Source organism: Topomyia yanbarensis, chromosome 3 (genome assembly GCF_030247195.1).
Source record: "Topomyia yanbarensis strain Yona2022 chromosome 3, ASM3024719v1, whole genome shotgun sequence".
Classification (NCBI taxonomy): Eukaryota; Metazoa; Arthropoda; class Insecta; order Diptera; family Culicidae; genus Topomyia; species Topomyia yanbarensis.
Window position 1 is genome coordinate 419,588,747 of NC_080672.1, and position 24,403 is coordinate 419,613,149.

At 42.0% G+C, this 24,403-nt stretch overlaps 2 protein-coding genes across 8 annotated transcripts in view; one reads left to right on the forward strand and one right to left on the reverse strand.

Annotated features, from left to right (window-relative positions):
* The window catches only part of LOC131692641 (uncharacterized), a 52,654-nt gene extending 37,306 nt beyond the window's left edge, over positions 1-15,348 (forward strand). For all 7 annotated transcript variants that reach the window (XM_058979799.1, XM_058979798.1, XM_058979795.1 and 4 more), the window contains 4 exons: positions 7,946-8,622; positions 8,684-8,810; positions 8,869-10,797; positions 12,480-15,348. In XM_058979799.1, the coding sequence (XP_058835782.1) occupies positions 7,946-8,622; positions 8,684-8,810; positions 8,869-10,797; positions 12,480-13,273 (3,527 nt within the window). In that variant the 3' untranslated portion in view covers positions 13,274-15,348. The remainder of the gene's footprint in view (positions 1-7,945; positions 8,623-8,683; positions 8,811-8,868; positions 10,798-12,479) is intronic.
* Positions 15,349-15,405: 57 nt separating this feature from the next.
* On the reverse strand, positions 15,406-23,688 carry LOC131692643 (27 kDa hemolymph protein-like). The gene is made up of 5 exons (XM_058979802.1): positions 23,531-23,688; positions 15,968-16,476; positions 15,757-15,907; positions 15,574-15,697; positions 15,406-15,511 (listed from the first exon to the last, which is right to left on the reverse strand). The coding sequence occupies exons 2-5, from the start codon at positions 16,461-16,463 to the stop codon at positions 15,491-15,493; spliced, it is 792 nt and encodes a 263-aa protein (XP_058835785.1). The 5' UTR covers positions 16,464-16,476; positions 23,531-23,688; the 3' UTR covers positions 15,406-15,490.
* Between the last annotated feature and the right edge of the window lie 715 nt (positions 23,689-24,403).

Genomic DNA, 24,403 nt, shown 5'->3' on the forward strand with positions numbered 1-24,403 from the left:
AGCACTATGTAAGCGTTGCACATACAAGCAGTAACTGCACGGATTGCTACAAAATCGGCCATCGTGAAGGGTATTGTTTCTGTTTTCAGCCGAGAGCTGGCCCAATCAGAAGAAGCATCCGCTGAAGAATCAACGCTCGAGCAAGAGTGTAACAGTTGAAAATGTGCAACAAGGTCGATGATTTGCAATCGGCATCAACGGAGTACCACTAGATCTTCACCTCGACTCTGTCTCCGATATCACCATTCTCTCGTATCAAAGCTGGGAGAAAGCGGGGTGCCCGCTACAACTGCCTTCGGAGACAAATTCAACATTTGAGTAATGTTTTCGGTTGCCATTAGAATCAGCGTAGTCCACAAAGAGGGTAAATGTTACGTGTGCGAACCAAATCAAAATTTGAATGTTTTAGGAACAGATGCTATGGATCAGTTCGGTCTATGCGACGTTCCTTTATCATCCATCTGCAACTTGGTGGTCAACCAGGATGAAGATGTTAATGTGACTGAGCTTAAAGCGCAGTTCCCTGAAGTATTTAGGGAAAACATGGATCTATGTAAGAAGACGCAGATGCATCTATCACTCGTACATCTCGTTTGAGTCCGTGTTCAGGTAGAAGAAGCCGGTGGCATATAGCATGGAAGCTATCGTGGAAAATGAGTTACAGCGCTTACAAGCACAAAATATTAATGATATTCCAATAACGTTTGCCTGTGGGCAGTTCCCATCATAGTTGTCCGGAAGCCTGACCCTTCTGTTCGGATCTGTGCTGATTTTTCCACCGGACACACTTCCACTACCCGAAGACATTTTGCCCGCATGGCAAATTGTACAATCTTTGGCAATGTGTCTGATCCATATTTGCAAGTGGAAGTCAATGAAGAAAGTCGGAAGCTGATAGTTATCAACATCCACAAGGGGTTATTTCAACTTAACGGTCGCTCTGCCGGAAACCTCCTGGAGCATTCCAGCCAATAATGGACGCGATGCCCAGTGAGCTACAGTGCACCTGCCCATATTTGGGTGACATCGTAGGCGGGTAAACGCGCCAGAAACTCACGCAAAACTTGCAACAGGTCTGCATGAGTATGGGTTCATCGTGAAGATGAGCAAGTGTCAGTTCTTCATGAATTAAGTGAAGTATCAGATTGTCCTCGATATATAACTTGCTGGATGCAGCAGGTTCCGGAGAAAATTGCAGCCGTCGTGAATATGCCCACGATGTGCCTACTCTTTGGTCGTATCTAGGAACCATAAATTACTATGGAAAATACAGTAAGGAGATGCGAATTCTTCGCTACCGACAATATGATCTGCTTTAGAAATGTTCAGACGATTGCCAGCCGCTCTGAAGTTTTCTCTGCTGCTAACTCATTACAATCCCCGACTGGACATCGTTGTTTCAGCAGACGCTTCCAACGCCCGCAAAGCACATCGTTTTCCGGATGGTTCGGAAAAAGCATTTTATTATGTGTTCAAAAGTTTGACTGCGAAAGAAACGGGGTACAGCCAGGTCGAAAAAGAAGTCCTCGCTCTAGTGTATGGTTTCATTTAATTTCATTGCATGATCTATGAATCTCACTACAAGTCGCGTAAGCTTCTAGACAACAGCACGAAAAACACGTGGAAAGTTTAGAGTACCAGAACCAGGAGATGTCATGTATGTCTGAGTTGATTGTGGTGTACCTGCTGGCAGCGGCACCTGGTACATCAACCTGAAAACATTGGGAGTAGTACATTAGGCCGGAACACTTTCCGGTATTCCAGCAAATATTAGAGTCGCATTACCAAGTTTTGGAATGATGCAAAGTGGCTTCCAAACAGAAACCGCAAAAAAATCGACTCCCTAGTGAAAATAGCGTCTACGGTAGAGAAGGAGGAATTCAAATCAACCAAACCAACCAAAAGGTTGCTCCGTTTCAATTCAATCGAACGGGTAAGCAGTGTCAACTACGTGCTTGTGCCTAATCCTTCAGTGAGAAAATTGCCAACAGTCTAGGCATCTAGAAACAGAGATCTGTTGTTCCTATCGCTGGATGAATCAATTGGAAGACAACTGCACGTGAGAAGATCGAGATGAGTCTGATTTCCTGTTTCCCGTGATTTCGAAGCAAAAATATAATGCTTGGTGATCCCGAGAGTCATAGGTACGATTCCATCGGGAAGCATTGATCTCAAAGGTTGGAATATTCCTCAAGCTTGCTGATCTAACCTTTTGTCGGGAGGGTCATTAACATTGATATGCTGATCGCAGCGAATCTTTTGGGGTTTTCGATTGATTGACACCGGTGTAGTGGATTGCACTTTCTAGCAGAAGTGTCAATGGAACATACCCAGTTTTCTGCACTTCTGCTAGAAAGTGCAAAAACGGTGCAGTTTCAGTGCACTCCACTACACCGGTGTCAATCAATCGAAAACCCCATTTTATTCAAGCTGGTGAAGCCAGGACACCTCACTCTAATCGAAGAACTACAAATATTCGCAGGTGGCATGGATTCAATATATCGAAGATTCGATCCAAACATCACACTCACTACATCCGAAGAACGAGGATGTGAGGAACATTTTGCAGCTACGTACTCTGCCCCCCCCCCCCCCCATCACGCAGCGCTTCGATCAAGTGGCTTGACCACCAAATGCAGAGTGCTGTTATGCCAGCGCGAAATCATCCGAGACGAATTTAGCTGTGGGACCAGTGCATAGGTGTATTTTCTCATCAGACATCTCAAAAATATAATGACAGATTCGCATGCATCATAAGGACACCTGTTTCCGGAGAATCTTCTGGAGAGATAATCTGAAGGTTCTAGAGTTGACCACAGTCATTTATGGAATTGCATCAGCTCCGTTTCAAGTAGCCCGCCGCTTGGTGCCACTAGCTAACGACGAAGGCGAAAAGTTTCCACTTGCCCCGAACACCATAAAAAGGATTGCTACGTCGGTGATATTTTGTCGAAGCGCATCATCAGCTCAAATCGATGTTGGAAAAGGTTGGATTCCAACTCCATAAGTGGTGTTAAAATTTTTCAGAATTCCTTGAACACATTCCGATCGCTGAACGAGAATCAATGAAACGGATTGATATATAACGACCTCAACCAAGCAATAAAAATTCTTAAGCTACTCAGGGATCCATCTGTCGATGAAATTTTTCTCGCAGATATGCCATCTACATTAACCGAATCCAGTAACAAAAAGAATTATGTACTCTCAAGTGGCGAAACTGCAGGATTGTATTCGCCAACCGTTTTCCTCGCTAAACTATGGTTACAATAACTTTGACGCACAAAGAAGGACTGGGAAGATCCAGTGGACGACCAAATTGAGCATCAATGGAACGAACTCAAGTAGTCTCCGACATTTCTGAAGCATTTATCTACTCCATGGTGAATTACTTTCGATGGAGCAGAAAGGTATGAACTGCACGGTTTTGCTGACGCCTCCATCGAAGGTGGCTCCACTTCACGACGTACCGATTCCGAGATTGGAACTGTGTGCAGCGCTCCTGCTCTTGAACTTGGTAAGGTGCTTCCAATCATCCAAATTGAATTCCAGTAAGTCATGCTGTGTGTGTCCGATAACGAAATAGTGTTGGCATGGTTAAAGAAGCATCCTAGTCGGCGCTATGTCTTCGTCCGAAATCGAATTATTAAAACTCAACAACTCACCGATGGTCTGCAGTGAAGCTATATTTGATTAGCCGCTAACTCGGCCGACATTATTTCGCGTGGTCAACTACTGGCAGCAATTATAACGAGTTGGATGTGATTCTCAGTTTCTCAACGACCCAGTGTTCACCATCGAGATACCATATAACATAGCTGACGACGAGATTTGATCGAGGAACAGCTGCCGGTGTTTGTTAAGTATAGTTCGTTCCGGAAAATACAGAAAGTTATCGCATGGGTCTATCGTTTTATCAATAACGCTCGTAAAACGAAAACCGACCGTATTATCCGTAGCAGGTTGACCATTGGTGAGCTCTGCAATTCTCTTGTGATTATTGCGCGACTAATTCAGCATGTCGAACTTGGTGACAAAATCAAGCGAATACAATCGAACATTCCTTGCCAACACATTAATGCAATGAATCCGATCTATACTGATAATCTCCTACTAGTCGGTGGACGACTGATGAATTCTCATCTACCAGAAGCAGCAAAACATCAACTTATTCTTCCGAGTACGAGTTCTGTAACGAGGCTTTTAATACGGACAATGCACATCGTGCTACTTCACTTAGGACATTCACCATTAATTTCTACGTTGCATCAAAGGTTTTGGTTGCCAAGTCACGTTCGACCGTACGAGGAGTTACCAGATCCTGCGTCAAGTATTTTCGAGTAAGACCATTCGAGGTTTCCCAATTGCCGGGAGACTTACCGAAATAACGAGTTACGCTATCCTCTCCGTTCAGCTTCACTGACGTCGACTAAGCTGGTCCCATTGTGGTGAAACAGGAATCCTACCGTCAACCCACGCTAGCCATAGCGATGTTCTATTTAGTTGATCGATTGAATACGAGAGAACGAGAGATTACGAAAAAGCAAGCACAAACAAGCGCATCGTCGCTACCGATGAGTACCCGACGTCATTATACCATCATCAGCATCATAACACGCTCTGAATGATAACCGCGTGAGTTGCAGTGATGCCAGTTTTGTGAAATATTCAGGAATGTTCCAAATTTTGCCGGGCAACATTTTCGAGCGCTATAGAAGCAATCAACTCAGGCTGATGGTAACAGTTTTGTTTTCAATTCAAATCTGGCGAAAGAGAGTGAAAGTGCAGTATATTTCAACAGTACAGCATCATCCGGTGGTTAAGGAGGGATAACCACGGATTGGTCTTTGACACATCTTGCAAAACTTCGTCGGGAATCTCTTTGAACGATGTACTACTGGCGGGGCCGGTAATTCAGGAGGATTTACGGTCGATAATCATGAGAGCCAGAATCAATGATTGTAGCCGACTTCGAAGAAATGTTTCGACAAATCGATGTCAAATCGGAGGATGTATTCTTTGGTGTCCCTCGCCTACGGATGTTAACAGGGTCGGATGATATTGATGAAGAGCCCAAGCTATGGATCCAACAAGACGAGATGATGTCCAACGAGGGATTTCATCTCAAGAAGTAGGTTTCAAACTAAGCATTAGTGTTGAAAGAAATTATAGAAGTAAATTAGCGATTCGTGGTATTGATGGGATCATCTTGGGCTCAAATTCCTCAGTGAAAACCTTGGTGCAAACATGGATGCCCAATACCGATGTTTTCAGGTTTCAGTTCAACATTTTGGTGCTTGGTATCACCACTATAAACGTTGCACACTTTCAATAATAGCGACACTGTTTAACCAATTGGAACTAATAGCCATCACAACCGCCAAACTATTCATTCGGCTTCTATGGACCCTGAGAGACACAAATTGCAACACATTAGATTCGGATCAGCCGATACCTGCAACGGTGGGTAACAATTGTCGAAAGTTTCACCTGCAGCAACCGTCATTAGGTAATCCGCGAGACGTTTGTTTGACAATTCAAGTTTTGTCCATTTATATTCGGAGTCCAGATTCAGAAGGGAAAGGCGCCACTCGCCTGTTTGCATCAAACTCGAGAGTTGCCTCTTAAAAATTTCAAACGATACCGAGATTTGAGCTTTGTGGACGCTTCTGATTGCTACTGATTTGATCTCTAGGAGAATTTTCCCACAAGATATTATAATAACGAGTTCTGGTGCAGGTTGGTTGGCAGAAGCGCATGATCAGTGGCCCGAGTACCCTGGCGATTTGAGTAGCGTTGAGGGAGTAGAGGAAAGGCGTTGAACAATGGATGCGGTTCCAGTTTCATCTGTGACAAAATTCAACGATTGGTGCATGGGCAAATTTTCGTCATGGTCGGAATTGCTACGACGGACAGCGATTTGATTGCGATTATTGAAGACCGGCCATCAGGGTTTCTTGCTGTAGTATCGAGCTACGGGAAGCAGAACGAGTTTTAGTCCACCGTGTACAGTTGGAGGCCTTTCCCAAGGACTGAAAAGCAATAACAGACAGTGAACCGGTATCAGCTCAATCGCCGTTGCGCTGGTACAATCTCGGCTCATTAGGGTGGATAACAGATTGAAGTACTTGAAAGAATCAGAAGATACCAAACACCCCATGGCACTCTCAACTCGTCATCGCTTGACTAGAATGATATTACAACACTATCACGAACGGTTGCTTCATGCTGGACCACAACTGCTATTGAGCGTCGTTAAACTTCGCTTCTGACCTTTGCGTGTGAGAGATTTGTGTCAGAGATGCTTTTCATCGAAACCTACACTCGTAAAGTAGTTCATGGAAGAACTAACAGTGTCTCGGGTGACTGTATATCGTCCGTTCTCTAACATAGGGATAGATTATTTTGGGCCAATTTACTTAAGATCTGTCCCAAGGCGAGCGGCAGTGTTTGCCTATGCAGGAAGGCAGGTCACATAGTTTCGGGCGTCTTTACGGATCGATTCCTGCAAGCGTTTCGTAGGTTTATCGCAAGGAGAAGCAGGAGCACCGACTTAGGAGCTCTTGCATTTGCTAAATGACAAGCAACGCCGTGACAAAGGATATATGTTCTGCGTGGACGAAGGCATGCGTTGGTATTGCAGTCCTCCCAAGTGCATCTCATTTTGGAGAACTGAGAAGCAGCGTCCCATTCGGTCACGAGGGATAAGGAATATATTCAGTTAATCTCAAATCAGTTTGATAAAAAGTAACAACGGTAGCAGTGAGTACTCGAGCGAGTTCTTGGAAAATTCATGAACATAATGGTGGAATTGTGGGTCCAAATGAGAAAATATTAAGCGATTTTTACTTTCGGAATCTGGACTTCTGACGAAGTCTTAGGGTAAACAGGTCACTACAGCAAATGAATCGGCTACCGTTATCGGCAGTTTTAAGGACATCCCACGGACTGGACGACTACCGTGCTACAAAAAACTACATGTTTTGGTAGTGTAGTATTGGTTCACATATCAGTTGCAAAAGGTGTGATATGACAGCCAAAAAGGTCGGATACAAAGAAGATCGGAATATTTCTCGATCACTGCATCACTGCAATTCACAGTACTTCTCCAAACCAATTTGAGCAGTATGGTCTGGACAAGGAAGTGCCAACTTGGCCCTACGTTGAAACGAGCAATTGATCATTGAACTAAACCATTAAAATGGAGTTTGAGTTCCAGCGTTTTACAGAAGAAAAAGAGTTGCCAAGTCTTCTAGCTCAGGACGAAATTCCGAACAAGAAAAGGCTACTACGCCTAGCAGGAATACCAGAAGTTTTCTTTCACTTAGGTTCAGCAGGAGTGGCATTTTGTCAGTTTATCTCGAACCAATGAACCAGAAGAAGGTACAATTATTTGAAATTTCTTATTCTGGGAAACGGAAACGGAAAATGGAAACGTGTATGAGAACCGCTTGTCGATGTATTGCTGGAAGCACTTCATTTGTAAACCGTTGTACTTTACAGATAAAAACACGGTGAAAGATATAGAAGTAAAAATATAAAGATAAAGGAAAGAAGTTTAAACAATACAATAGAAATTGGCATGAAGAAGGGTAAAAGATAAATAAAAAATAACATAAAAAATTCAAAACTGAATAACAAAAATAATAAAAATAAGCTTATTTATATTGAGAAAACATTTTATATGGCGCCCATACGCTAATTACTAGCTCAAACTTGGGTCGAGAAGGAAACCAATTTTTAAAAATGGCAGAAATGCTGATCAGAGCTGATCTACATCAAAAGTGTATTATAAGGAAATTGTCACATTGTCATTACTTGTTGCCATGCCACAGCTGTCCGAAACTATGTGATTTTGTATTCTAGAAAGAAGATCTGTTACGATTTGTACCAGAGATTCAGTTGGGGTATGGTCGTACCTAACTATCGAATATTTGCATTCTAGGTTTGGATGGTTCGACGGCAGCCCAGGAGCGGGAAAAGCTGATCAATGAGTTCAACTCCAATCCCAACATTCATCTCTTCCTCGTGTCAACCCGGGCTGGATCGCTCGGCATCAATCTGGTCGGGGCGAACAGGGTAGTGGTGTTCGATGCAAGCTGGAATCCATGCCACGACACGCAGGCCGTTTGTCGTGTTTATCGTTACGGACAGAAGAAACCCTGCTTCGTTTACCGATTGGTGATGGATAACTGCTTGGAGAAGAAAATTTACGATCGGCAGATCAACAAGCAAGGCATGAGCGACCGAATCGTGGATGAGTGCAATCCGGATGCGCATCTATCGATGAAGGAAGTGACTAGTTTGTGCTATGATGATGGAGAAGAAAGTGAAGTGAAGGATTTTAGCGACGAGAAGGATAAATTTATTGATGTGGTCATGCAGAGTCTTTTGGAAATTTATTCGAAGCAGCTAACGAAAGCTCCGTTTGCCCATGAGAGTTTACTGATTGACAGGAAAGAGAAGAAACTCTCGTCTGCTGAAAAACGTCAAGCGCAAAGAGGATATGAGTTGGAGAAACAAGCCGCTACCAAACCCAGCTACTCGTACACATCGATGGGAACTACCTACAGGGCGATTAGAACTCCGGACGGTTCAATCATCCATCGACCAGTAGCATCGGTGAGTGTTTGTAGTTGATATTGTCAAGTTAATTATTGATCGGTTATTATTTTGAAACTAGGTGCGTCCAATGCAGTCCGGAGACGCTGGCAAAAATGCGATTGGTGGCAACCGACCTACCAGATGGATACCGGCTGAAGTTTGGCAGCGACAGGGAATGACTGCCCAGGAAATGACGCTTCCTATTGGTGAGTTTATTTCTAGTTTTTATGTTTTATCGGAAGATAAAGCTTTTTCTTCTATTAGACGTGGTAATTCCTACAAGTTCAGCGGACAAATCCAATATTGTTCTTAAAGCCGGTCAGAAGGTTATGGTTCTCAAATCACCGAAAGGAATTTACATGCAGCTAGAGACTGGTAAGATAATTGCCATTCGAACGGCCTTTAAAGTGGGTCAGAATAAGGATGGTATTGGCAAGGGTGGTCCGCTGGCTACTGCCGCCGGTCGGAGAGCTAGTGTTACTTCTACCGCCACGAAGGCCGGGGCTGCTTCAAAGATTGGTGGTGATTGTTCAGAAGGAAATTCTCTGAGCATTCCTTCCAACTCGGATGATGAAGAAAAGTCCGATTCCAGCATCGTTCCGCTGGACCCCGATAGTGAAAGGGATTCTATGAATATTGACGATTATCCCGAAAAGGGCGAAATAGTTGATTGTGACATGAAGAGCGATGAACTCGAGGAAGGAGAAATTAGAGATGGCATGGTAGGTTGCAAGAGGACAAAAATCCCTCTTGCGAGCGTAGCTTCGTTTTCTAATGCTGCATCAAAAGTCGCTTTGGAGCATGGCTCATCAAAGTTCCCAATGATTCAGTCCGCTTACTCGTTGGCTCCTCAAAAACATGGACCCACTAAAAACTTCCAGCATACTGGCAATCATACTCAAGTTCCTAGCCAACAAACGCACCAACACCCATCCACGACAGTAACAATCGAAGATGAAATACCGCCCCTTAGAGAAAAGGTTGTTTACAAACCGAATCTGGTTGAGAGGAAAACGAAAGTTTCTCAGTCTTCGTTGAAAAACTACAGGCACAAAGCTGGTAAAGCTCCCGAGGCTTCCACTCCGACAAAATCAGTTCCAGAAGAATGTGTTTCAGGTGTTCCGTCAAATCAAATCCCTTCACATCCAGCGGCCACAGTCGAAGCTCAACAGGTTTCTGCAATACAACCGCCCGTGTCAGCTGCTTCTGAGGTACAACACTACCCAGCAACAGGCAGACAGATTCCTCCGCACCAGTCACAACAAATTCAACAACAGTATCAGCAGTCTTCGGCTTATCCTACCCATAATCAACAACCAACCTATGGTGTGCCAAATCCTTCTACTGTCTCCAGTAAGAGTTCTATACTCCATCAACCGCAGCATATGCATTCATCTTCCTACGGAAGCCACAAGCATCAACAGCAACAACATCAACACCAACAGGCACCATCGCAAACCCAACACTCCTCGTGGAACCCTTATACAGGAAATAGTACATCCACATACTATGGACCGCCATCCCATTCTCAGCCTCTCCCACCACCGTCACAGTATGAGTCCAGTTTGAATTTCCTGGAGAAAACTACATCCGCTCTAATCAACAACCAAAATCAGAGCGAGTTTCAAACTTGCCTCAGCAACATTACTCGATCGCCCACTCCCACCGACAATTTCATGGAGTATCAACCGAAAGCAACCGCATCGAGTAAAAAGACTGCTGCCAAAAAACCCCCCAAACCGAAAAATGACTACAATGCAGCCAAAAAAGCTTTGAGCAAACGCAACAATCCCTCCCCCTATCACCCAGTATCATCATCCTCAGCATCCTCCTCACCATCCCCCTCACCGGCAGTGGTAATGAACCACAGCCAGAACAGTAACAGTAGTTCCCTTAGTGGAACAGCAACGCCGGTATCGTCATCGCAACATTTAATCCCCGGTGGCACCGCATCGGCCACCAACAATAACAACACCGGATCCTATGGTGGTTATCCGCCAATATCTGCCGCTTCCGGTTACTACGATCAGTATTCTCAATCGCAACAAATGTACCCACAACAAACACCACCAGCACCACCACCTCCAATTCCATCGGCAGCTGGATCAGCTGCACCACCAACCGGAATGTACGCTGGTTCGCCAATGCAACATCCCCCTTACGGGGCAGGTCCGGTGTCGTCTGCCTATAATGGTAAGTGGTTTTATGCTTTCTATTATTAGTACTGTAAATTGCATGGCTTGGTGAATTATCTGGTACTTAGGTAATTCGTGGTTTTATGTTTGCTTTACATGATCGATTTAGTGCATAGTTTGAATTATTGGCTAAGTTCAATTGCTAAGAATTGTTGTGTTTCGTTGCTATGTCGAAATGTTTTGCATTTTTTTAGGCTACGATCAAGGTGCAGTAGGTGCTTTACATAGGTGTAGGGTTTTAAAACTGTCGGGGCAACATCTTAACGCTTGCTGCAGAAAGCAACCCAATACTGGTGATTATTGATGCATATAGGTCCCATGTAATGTACATGTAATAAAATGTGAATTCGGACGCTCCTTTTATGTGCATCTGGCAAGACGTAAAGTTACATGATTTTTTTTTGCTGTGCACATTTTGGTACCATTGCGACCACCGTGCTTCTGGTAGAGACGATTTGGCAAAGGTTACCAGATACGAGCCTGTTTGGGAGTAGGAGGTATTATTCTTCTCCGTTCTTGCTGCACGCAATTGCTTGCATTCCAAACCTGTTTAAGTGAGGGGTCCTTAAAGCACCCAACCCTATATTTTAACAAGTCTTTGCATGTCAGACTCGGCTCGGCGACCACCCCATCGATTTCCACTGCATTTGCAGGTACATATATACTAAACTGCTGCGTATAACGCGTGCATCTAGCAATCTGGTTCACCTGTACGAGGTTACCCACGACAACTCTTGTTATCTGTGATCTGTGAATAGTGATTAGTCAAATCTCGCGAGATCTTTGGAATATTTACTAATTAGTCCGATTTCGATTGAGTTCGAAAGCAGATCACCCAAATCCCATTTAACTGGGGAGGGTACTGATATGTGCTGAGTCATGGGGTTACTTGTATCAGTAAGAGAAGAATTAGCTGGGGATCATCCACGTTCATGTCTGTTGGTGGATAGGTCATTTTAGGCGTCCACAAATTTTTCTAAGTCCATGTAAACAGTACAAGCGAACTGTCAAGAAAAGTGAGGTTAACTGTGTCTGTAAAGAACACAGTCAGGGTTTCTCGCGAGCATTCCCGTTCGCGGTTTTGCTTCATCCGGGCGCGAACGACGAAGAACGCTAGGCATGCTATGCGTACACGTCCGCGAACAAACGGACTTGATGTGCTTCTCGCTCGTTTTGCAACACTGCCGTACACAGGGTGAGGAATTGTTCTAAAAGAAATTTTTCTAACCCGAATAAAGAGGCGAATGACCCAATGGTTAAAATATCTATAATAAAAAAAAATGTTCCCAATTCTGAGAATATTGCATTATCTTACATATTATACGATTCATATTACAAATTTAAAATTTTCAAATGATTTTAACACAATAAATAAGACTATTTTGACTGTTTACCTAATTGGTGTGGTTAAAGGTGACTAAAATTAAAATGTATTGTGGTTGTACTTGATTTGAAAAAAAATTGTTAGATGTGTCTGCTTATTTAGTTCTTTGGGAGATTCGAAGGTTAATTATTATTAAAATAGAAAAATTCGAAAACGCTAAATGCTTTTTAATATGATTTTATTATTAACACTAACGTATAGTAGTTTATCGTAAATGAAATGCATGGGTTGATCGAAGTTAGTTTAGTTAAGCTACAAGAATGCCTTATACCTCAAATGTACATTTTTGTGTCCAGGTCCGTCATATGCATCCAATAATAACACACCTTCATCAGTGAATCGTTCCAACTACTATCAACCGTCATCCTCATCAGTATCAACCGTCACGACAATGAGCTCAACAACCGTTCCAACTGATTCGACCAACTATTACCACCAGCAGTCAAGTGGCGCATCCCAGTCCCAGCATCAGCATCAGCCGCCAGCTTCGCCTCAGCACCAGGTGAGGAGCCACTCGCGAGGATCCTCTTCCCACAGCTATATTCCTCTATCGCCTGGTTCAAGCCACCATCAGCAGAACCAGCAGTCTCAAAGTTACATGACTAGCACAGCCAACGCTAGTCCAGTTGAAACTGCATCGAGCTATCAGCAGTTGCAGCCAAGCTCGGCCGGTACTCCCTCATTCACTCCGTACGCTTCCCACACAACAACTGCAACAAATAACTCACCCTGTTCGACACAAACCGTCAGTTCGAACGGATCAGCCTTCCATCGGCCTGAAAGTGCCACTATTCCTGGCATCCCTACTCCGACCGCTGGTAGTACCAGCGGCAGCCCAGCAAGTTATGAAACACCTCCGACCTATATTCCGGAAAGTGGTACCAATCCTTACCAATATCCCTATCAGGCTGCTTCACAGTACCAAACCCAAGGGTACTATCCTCCGCCAACATATCCCTACTATCCAACGACTGGTGCTCCCTACTCTCCGACTGATCCACAGTACCATTCGTACCCTCCTCCGCCACCACCCTCCAACTACAACTATCCCCCGTACCCTAGTCAGCCCGGCGTCGGACAGTGGCAATGAAACGAAGAATCTGATCTTCCGGGTGATGATTGCTCTCTATTGGATGGCTGAGGACGCTTTTGAGTTTTTTTTTTTTTCCTGAGGAAAGATATTTTAAAATATTTTGTACAATGTTCCTTTTCGAGAATTTCTTTTATTACGGAAGACATTTTTCGCGTAGATCGTATCATGCTAGTATCATGCTCTCTATTCCTATATTGTGTTTTCCAAATATAGTATCTATTTTATTTTCGTTTTGTAGATAGGCCACGTGTTCCTAATAAAGTTTTGGAAATATTTTATTTTCATCTTCTCTTCAGAGGAATCAGAAAGCTGATAAAAAGAATTCTAATAGTCAACAGTTTGAGACCGGAATTCCTTTTGCCTAGGAAAACTGGTGATAAACTAAGTTTTAAATCTGATCAAACGCAAATCGTATATAAACATACAAAAAAAACTATTAGTAGTGAACGAATATCAAACAATAGATGTTCAACCGTAGGTATACCTAGCTAGAAGCCACAAATATTACTGCTTTCTAACAGGTTCACTCGGTCATTTACCGTCAGGCTTCTTCGAACTTCCAAATTTTTTCGTGTGAAGCGCATTGGAATGATTCACAGTTTTCAGTTGGCAAGTATTAGGAAAAATGTTTCTCAATTGAACAAAGGGTTTGGCTTACGAAATAATTTGAACAATTATTAAAAACAATCTAGAAAGAATCTAATTCTTTGTAAGGATAAAGGCAAACAACATACGCGATCAAAATCTTCTTTTGACAATCTTACATTTTGTTTTCGTGTTCCGGGTTACTGCATCAATTAAGTTTGCGGTGCCTGTTGAACCTCTCTAGTTAGTTTCCGCTGTAGATTCGTTCACGTTAATTTTTTTTTAGAAAAAGAAAGAAACGGAAGAAAAATACCCCTCCAAACAGTGCAATGACTTTTTGTTGAATCTGAGTTTTCTATGTAAATTTTATTTACTACTGTTTTAGGCTTTTAGATATTTATATAATAACGGCAGCGAAAGTAGCTACGATTCGCTAGTGCTGTTTCAAAGCACAATAAGTAAAAAATAAAATAATAAAACCGAATACATTATTTAAAACAAACAATGAGCAAACATACATTGGTCGACTGCATTGAAACTAAACGAAATGGTACTTTTGCAACTAAGTAAGATCTTGAGACAGTGCTTCTACGTAGAATAATTAACGTTTACTCCTGGAAAAAACATACACAAACCACTTTAGTAAAGCCGCAATGAATGTTTTAACCGAAACTATACATTTTACCTAAATAATTCAATAACATTAGAAAGCATGAAAGCGTAGCGATTAGCACTTATCATTATTTATTAGCCACATACAGAAAATGAAAAACTCTTTCGAAGTTGAACTGCACAGCCAGAAAGCAACGCATTTATATAAAAAAAAACATCGTTTTAACATAGATATTGCTAATTGTGAAGGCAAGCAAAAAGTTATCCCAATTGTCGTTTAGAATCAAATAAATAATTACCACTGCTAACCATTACTATTACCTATATAACTACAATTACCAATGTCAGCTCCAGTAGAACACTACCCCAACTCTTGTAGCGTGTGTCTGTTAGACGTCATAAGGGTCGTACGTATTCGCTCATTTCCGTGCAACCGCGTCCGGCGTCCCGTCGCCGATTTTTTTTTGGACAGTATGAGTCAACATAGTCAACGGTTCTAATTTTCCAGTGATTGTTCGTCTTGATTAGGAAATTTGTGATTTACTAGTAGTTTTGTATAAATGCAAAAAAGGAGCGATGAAAGTGAAAACAGGAATTAATCATGCTTTTTGTGTTTTATCGATAAATTAAACCCAACGCACGACTTGTAGGCATTATTGTATTCAATGTTGGAAGATGAATCGGATTGCGATGGTGATGATTGAAATGGGTCCTGAGCTTTCTGCTTGTGAGAAGAAGAGCTGCGCGTGTAATGTGGTAGCAAGTGGTATGATTATTTTAATCAGTACAGCATAATTAACTGATATCGACTACAATAATATTAACACGATACTAGAGTAATGTATGAAGCCGTATTACAAAGTATTTAAAAAATATCCCAATGATGTTTGCATTTCGCTTTGATGACTATCCTGTGAACAATTGATAATCGGTTTTGTGTGTTCTCTGCTAAAAAAGTCCTTTATTCATTGTTGGTTTACTATTTCTCATCACAATTACAGAATTCCTAACTACAGACTATCTGCGTCCAGTCTTTCCCTGTTGGTAGAATAAATATTACTGTTACTACCTATAATACCAATTTTAAATATTTTAGTTACCTTTGGATCACAAGGCGAACCCTTTCGAATAAATCTGAACAGCGATTCGACCAAATTGGCTGGAGTGGATTCCTCGCATTGCTCCAGTTCACGAACCAGACAATTTTGCAACTTGGTAAAGTCTCTGCAACGATCAAAACTCGATAATCGACTGCTTGAATAAAAGTCGTAAAGTTAACTTACTCGCACTGCTTCGGTCCGATAACCAACTTTGGAACGGTTGTAGTTGACATGTCAACATCTGTTAGGTATCCCGAAAAGGTATCATTGATACACTTGATCAAGTCGTCTTTCTGTTCCAGGAAACATTCAGGTCCTTTCTCAGCGATGAAAACTGCAAGATAGGATGTTTGTAAATTTACTTTTATACTCGCTCCATTGCAAACTTTCTTACGTGCAATTTGATCTCCATCCTTATGGCAGACAAAGTTCAGCAGATTCTTGAACACATCCACACCGTAGCTTTTATGGCGTTCCTCCTCCTCATCAAGGCACGGGTCGATCGTGTTGGAAAACGTATTGACACATTCCAGTAAAGTATTCCGCTTGCGGCAGTACTTGTTGAAAACAGTATCCAAATCGCCGGTCGGTTTCGCCTCCTCTACCTCTCGCCGAAACTGATCCACATCGACTAGACCTTTTATGCAGTTGGCCAGATCGGTGGCACCTTGTTTAACCTGCTCGTAGGAAGCCTCCGAACCGCCAGCTTTGACGCATTTTTCCTTCAGAGCGCTTTCGATCTCGTCAAAATTCGGCATCGATAGATTCTGTAGGTTGGCCGGCAAATGCTGACGGAATTTGTCAATGTCGATCTGGTTCGTGTCGTCGGCCAGTATGATGATGGGGCCTATAGCTGCTACGATCAGCAGCGATAGTAGCTTAGTGGTCATGATGTTTGTCGTGCTGGAAGTGATAGGGTTGATGTACTAATAATTACAAACTTTACTTTTTAAATCGTCCTTTTTCAAGACTAGTGAAACTGTGAAATAGTGCATTTGAATCATCTAGCCAAAAAAAAAAAAAATAATAAATTCAAGAATAATTCAGACTAGTGCATAATACGATATTTTAGTATGTTCTTCCAGAAAGACCTAAGAAAGTACCAGGGACCCCTTAGAAATCACTCTGGGTTGCTGCGGACCCCCACGGATAAACATCAATTTTGTATGCTATCAAAATTTTTAATTTTATAAGGGTGATCTGTTACTCTGCAAGTATGATGAAATACAAATACAAATGTTATTTTCAGTTTGTTAGGAAACAAGATTTGAAATTTCAATATGCACTCTGAATATATATTTTTCTTCGCGAACCCCCAGCAACGACTTCGCGTCCCCCAAGCTGTCCGCGGACCCCAGGTTGAGAATCGCTGTTCTAAATAAACGGAGCCTCCTCAATATCTAAGAAAACTCTTTGTTAGCATAGGTCATTTGAATTGCTGTTTAGAGCAATGCAAGGCAATCGACTGTCCCTTTGTCTTATGTATCTGACAGTAAGCCATTTTCTTCGACCCAATTGTCGAGGCGGAGCAGGATCATTTTCACGGACGACTTTCGGATACAGAATATCATTGCAATCGGTCGATACGAGTTGTGGTCGGAGGCTGGTTTGCCCGGTTTTTGGATGACGATGACCTTCGTTTGTCTCCAGTCGTAAGGAATAATGTTACCCTCAAGAAAGCTATTAAATAAATTGCACAGGCGTCGCTTGTTGGATTCTTCAACAAGTTGAATTTGATTCTGTCTGGGCTTGGGATTTTATTACTACATGATAAGAGAGCAAGTTTGCGGTATCGTGAGGGGGCGGCGCGGTATGTCTTCTGTACCAAGGTGGAATCCGGACAGACCTTCTTGGCGAAATATTCAACGCCTTCGTTAGTAGTGTTGCGGTTTCGCATACGTCGGACCGCGCCTCAAAGAGAGCTCATCGATTTCTCCCGTTAATCCGTCAACGAATCGGCGCCAGTAACTACGTTTCTTGACTTTCATCAAACTCTTCATTCAAGTTTCTAACGTCGCGTTCTGTCGATAGCTAGCGGGTAACCCGTCGTCTCGGAAGCTCTTACATGCGCCGGTTTTCTCCGCGTATACGATAGAGCACTCTTTGTCCCATCATGGGTCAGTAGACCGTGCCCGGCTGTTCGCGTCTAGTACGTGTTTAGTCTGAGTTCCGCAATATCGCAAAACTGTCGGTGGGCAACTGAGGCTCTAGGGGGAACGTAGATGGAAGCAATGCAAAGGTCTTTGCCTTTAATTTTAATATGGCCAGCGACAACTTCAATTGATGGAGTTTAGGGGAGGTCAATTCGATTGAAGGATTTTGACTTCCAAAAGAACTTCTTCGTAAGAGTTTTCTCGATCCAAGCGAATAATATTAAAATCTTGAAAGTTGAGGTCTATTTCTGAAGTAAGCCATGTTTCGCATAATGCAAATGTATCGAAAGGAGGGGCCATTTTGCAGTCAACTGCATTGAGAATGTTTTACTGCGGGAAGAAAGCTTATCAAGCCTGCTTTCAAGAGGATCAAAAATGCTTAAAGCTGTGAAAATACGGTCCACGATGTGATAGAATTTTGTTAAGCCAGCGTTAGTTTCTTTCTCTGGCTGAGATATTAGAGCACTTGGGATTTTTGATGGACAGTGCTGGGAACTCCTTTTCTGAGCTCAGGTTTTTCAAACCAGGAGCTGCTTGCTTCGGTTTTGCACCAGTACTTCCACGAGTAGTTATTTTTTTTTGTTTTCACTTTTTCTATTGCTTTTAGGCACAGAAGATGTTTCCTCCAGGACCTCATCACAGTCGCCTTCGTTAGTGGACAAGTTAGTATAGACGTTCGTAGAGAACGTTGGCATGCGCGCTATTAGATTCTATAATTATATCGTTATTATATCTCGATTTTTAGAAAATTTTCTATGAGACCGTTCCCTTAAAAGTTCATGCAAGCAAGTTTTTAATTTGGAAACAAATGTAACTCAAAAACGCTTGTAAATAAAAATATTGAGTAATTTTAATATAGTGTCATATTCAATTCAACATTGCTGTAGCTTGTAATATTGACCTACATATAATAGAAAGTTGCTTTAAATTCAGGTTGAAATACGCCTCAATAATGGTGCATTGAGGAGGCCGAGAGGGCTTATTGGGCCTTTCAATGTTGCATGCTTTTACCTACTTTCACCTGACCAAACCAAAATTCAACTTTACCAAACATTAATTACATTTACTGAATTAATTTTGGATTAACGGGTTGTTTTTCTCTTTGGTATTTCATTCTCGGCGACACACAAAAGCACACGAGAATATGCAAACGGCTATATTATTATATTGCTATATGCGAAATTACAAACGCGTGACATAGCATACGTGACACAAACGCCCACCCGATGAAAATAACGCCCACAATGATATAAAAACACTCGAATCTTTCGGAATAATACAAAACCGGTCGCAAATGCCTGATCACTCACGTATTCCTACGCCCATGATCTCGCAAATATATAAACGTCCCTTCGATTATGTCAACGTCGTAGCACGTTTCTAGATTCAAGCGTGGTCCCATGTGCCAATATACAAACGCCCACTCTCACGCCATCATAATCGTACCCGTCCGGGAGCTCTTACTCTTTAATACGGAACATATATACTCTAACAAGTTTCAGGGCGCCATGACCGGGAACTCTAGTGATATGGGGAAACTCACTCTAGCATCTGGACGCACACTGAAAATTAAGTATCAGATTCACGATATGCGCGATCATTCAAGAACACACGGGAATATGCGAATGACCACGTGGTTATAGAATCGCATGTATACACTCGAACTTGGTTCACTCTTCAGTGTCGATACGTCTGATTATTTTGTAACAGTTGGGTCAGGGAGCGGATGTAAAACTGGCATATATGATGGGATAGTGGGTAATTTATTGTCTCGCGTTCGTGTTCGTGCATTCATGAATCGATCGCGTCCGAAAGCACCTAATGTTGGTTCTAGTAGCCTACTAGATTCATGCCTTCAGTTGGATCAATAAAAAATGTCGCTCATATTCAATAGATAACACGTTGCATGACGACAGGACCGGAAACTATAGTGATATGGGGGAACTAGTTTTCTTCTAGGGTCTGAACCGTACACTGAAAATTAAGCATCAGATTTAAGGTCCGCTCGACCATTCAAGATCACACGCGAATATGCGAATTCATACTCGCGAAATTACATACACGCTAGCACATACAACGACGCGATCGAACACGTTAACATACAAACGTTCGTACCCTCAGCGATGATACACGCGATCGTGAAGTCCATATGCCCGCACTTATGAACCATACACTCAATATCATTCAGAAGCATGGTCGCTAAAAGCTAAAACTCACACCTTTCACTTACATATGACCACATTAAGACTCATAATTGTATTATAGATGCAAATCACACGCATAATTACAGGTATTCGCATGGTAACCGAGGCAAGTGCATTTCAAACGCAGAACTTATAATTTTAATGATGGCCTTGGTACTTCCACTAAGACCTCCGTTCGCGTGATTATTTGTTTGTTTAAGAGACGGCCCCAAATTAGAGAATTCTATTGGGTGTTACTAAACCCATTATTTCCTTGCATTTTTATTCCGTAAGAAAGGTACAATAGATTGGAAAATGGGTATTGCATTGAGCGACGCCAAATTGCGTGCGAAATCATTCCCGCCAGACTAAAGCTATGCACACGAGGCGACACAGTGGCACCTGTCCATACAAAGTTGTGCAAAATAATAAACATTGGTTTATGCCGCTAAAAATTGAGTTTTTAACTAATTTTAGGTCGCTGAATCCATTTCTGTCACCTGTTTTGAAATTCCATAATTCTTTTTTCGACTATTTTTATGTATACCCATTTGAAAACGTTGGCCGTTAAATAGTTAATATACACGTTATTAGTAGTAGCCAATTACATCGGATAGCAGAAATGGTTGACAAAAGTAGTGAAAATCATTAATTTTTCAGTAATATGTTGTTTAGGCAACCAATTTATAAGAAGATTTATTAGGAACAGGGCGTCCCCATATGGGTATTTTCAAAAACATAAATATAACATCTTCGGCGCAAAAATGCGCAACATGAGGCCTACTGCCTATGGTCACAAGTCAGTCCCATAAAGATAGGAAATTCCCATAGAAAACGGCGTACATTTCAAAATTGCCAATATTTTCGCTTTTATCGAATTCCGCGTCCGGTTGAAGTCGAAGGCCGTCGCCACACTGTTAAAAATTTGCTGGAGTCCGGTAACAGCGCTCTGGCAACCATAATTGGTTCTCCTGAACGGAACTCGCAGAAGAGAGTTATTACGTAGAGCTCGAACGCGGGTTTGGAGATCTAGGCGTCCGAGGATTGTAGGGCAATCCGCTCTGGCTGTGAGTAAGCCCGAGACGAACAGGGCTGAATGTATCGAGATGTATCAACTGAATTTTCATAGCTCGGCAGTTCGAATTTGTTTCGCCATGGGAGATGTCGAAGGGCGTAGCGTACGAACCGGCGTTGGACAGCCTCGATTCTGTCAATCCCGTTCTGGTAGTACGGATTCCAAACAGCAGAACAATATACCAATGTTGAGCGAACCAACGGGCAATAAAGCGATTTAAGACAGTATACGTCCCTGAAGTTTTTCGCTATTCGGAAGATGAACCCAAGCTGTCTTGATGCCTTACCTACGATGTATGAAGTATGTGGTTTGAACGTTAGTGCCGAGTCCATGATGACTCCGACATCCTTGATGTGTGTCTTGGAATGCTCGAGTCGAAGAAATGGTAGTTAAACTGAGTCGGATGGCGTTCCGCGTGAACGTAATGATTGATAATTGATTTTAAATTGGTTTAAAACCATTCTGTTTAGATCACACCACGTGCTAAGGCTCACCAGTTCCCTCTGAAGAAGCGAGGCATCGGTTTTATCCCGTATTTGTCGAAAACATTTCATGTCGTCGGCGAAAGAAAGGTCCTTGTAATGTGGTATTACCTTCATTAAAGTAGAGTAGGTATATTACTGGACCGAGATGGCTTCCTTGTGGGATGTAGCGAAGAATGAGGCAGACAGACAGTCTTTAATGCTGATTTGGAGTTGCCTTCCATCGAGGTAGGAACGAAACCAGCGCAGAAGGCAAAACTCCATTAAACGTCATACAAGTTGGTAAACCGGATTCTTTTCGCTGCTCGTTCACTTTCTTCCAGAACGACTTGGGCTCGGATTTCAGTTGGCGCTCGACGTTTCGCTGGTGTCTAAAGAAGGCACATCTGCTTTGCTGTTTGTATTTGTGGTTGAGTTGAAAGTAGTGGCTTCGTAATGCAAGTGCCTTATGTTTCGAGAATCTTTTAAAAGCAGCTCGTTTGGCAGTTTTTAATCGTCTAAGGACGGTTGATTGCCAGGAAGGGTGTTGATTGGTATTGATTGTTCGTTTGGGCAAATGACGGTCGATTAGGTAGAAGAATATTAGAAACCGTCATCGCTGCTTCGTACGCGTCGTCATTGTTAAGATTTTCGTCCCAGTTTATATCCAACAGCGTGCCAACGATGCTGTCGCAGTCAGCGTTTTTAAAATCGTAGACCATAGAGCTTGAGACGTCTTCAAAATTCACTCCTAGGTTACCAGCGAGTACAAGATGTAGTGGGGGATGATGGCGCACATGCTAGGCTAAAGGAGTCGGAGCGGCGCAGCGGTAAAAAAAACAACTTGAGTGATCAATACAAACAACTAATCGGAGAAAATACACTGAACCAAAAAATGGTAGTGTATATCTTGAAACTACCCTAAATTTTCAGACGGATTCATGATAAGTGACCATCTCAAAAATTGGAAGACGCATAAAAATAAATTAGTGATATAACATTGAACTTCGTAATTGCTTTTTCTTGATGCAGAACAAACAAATGATTTCTGCACAAAAAGCCCACATCTATAGTTTGTCATCTTCATTCTTCTTTCCAAAGAACTCAAAACTACTCAGATCGGTCGTGTAGTTCTATAAATATCGCCATTTGAAGTTCCAAGGTATGAACAATTCTAATGAATTGAATTGAATTGAATAGAAATCCTCGACATCAATTGCTTCAACGATATGTTTAAATTTTGAGATAATTTTATTCAAACTGAGAAAAAAATAAAATATTTACAAAAGAATTACTAGACATTGATTTTCGGGGTTTTGACACTCATCGTGCCACTGTGCACCATGACACACGCCACAAAAAATATTGACTATGTATTTTGCTCTAGCAACAACCGCAACGCGTTGGAATAGGTAGAACAACATCCGTAGCGAATATTTTTTGTGGCGTGTGTCCTGTCGTCTCGTGTTCAAACAGCTTAAAAAGAAAGTCAAGCTTATTGTCGCTCAGATCAAATTGCCGCATTTTAACAGACGAATCCGATACAAAATTATCACTGAATTCCTTTACGATCTCGGCTGTCGATTTCTTCAATTAAAAAAATAGGGAACAGACATAAATATTACCCGCTTCTAGCGAAAAAAATCTAAGCAGAAATGTACGTTGTGATATAAAATCGTTGACGATGTGCTTTGATTTATGTTCACAGATTACAAATTCATGAAAAAAAATTACCACAGATTCAACATGATACGTACACTTTGTAGACTAAACAATATGAACTATTCAATATTAACTTTGGTTTATCTTTAAGTAAAATCGTTTATGAACTTCGTAGTTAAGTCTATGCCCTCAACATAAATACATTTTACATTTCTTCGAAGTGTTTCTAACGAGACAAATTCGCTAACAGCATCTGGTGTTACGTAACCCAAAAATATTCTCTTCAATGACCATTCTCAACAACATAATTCCTTGGCTCCAATTAACAGCGCTGAACTGGTTTCTTTAATAATCTTCCACTAGAAGCACCAATTCAACTGCTATTCCCAGATTTACACGTCCACCGGAACCGATCACACTTACTTTTGTTTCACACTATGTATTATCAACCGAAAACCGGGAGAGACGTTAACGTGAGACCGACCGAGTTTGTACACTGTTTGAACCTTCCTGCCCTCACTGCTGCGATCCGCCTGCGGAGAAGAAATGCACTAACCGGCACTGGGTTAATCGCGTTTTATATTTATTGACCGTTTCGAGTTTAATCCTGGGCGAAAGCACAAATACATAAGGGCAATCTTTCATCAATAAAAAGTGAACCATTTTAGACGACTGATCGATATTTCTTTGTTGATGATTACCCCGTAATAAAGTAAGCATTCGCGCTGCCATTGATAACAAGTCAGCGGGAAATGTGTGATCACTACCGTCTGGTTGTACAGAAACGACGCAACCTAAATGCTGATGCGAGTCCGCACAAACCATGATCGTATAACGGCGTTTCCGGATGAACCCTTGAACTTATCACTGAGATATGATTCTGTTTATTCAGTGCGTGCACGAGGATAGGGAGAATGCCGGAAATTTCGAATAATATGCCTTGGTGACCAGTCCCCACAGCTCCCATGTAGAACCAGCGCGCAGCACCCATAAAAAGAAATTGAGAGAAAGATAGTAGTAGTACACCGAGCAGCCGTTTATTGTAAGTATGCTAAGGAATGCGATACTGTTGGATGCTGACTTTATGATCGCAATACGAAAGTTCATTTGCACCAGCTATCACGTTGGGCATAGGGCTGTGCTGCATTCGATACGGATGTGGAAACTAGAAGTAAATTGGTTCTTTGTACCAATTATCCTGTCAAGCTCGCTATGACATTCAATTAAGATGTTGATGTTTATTTCCATTGGTTTAATCTTTGTGTCGAAATATGCATTTTCAAATATCACAACCCA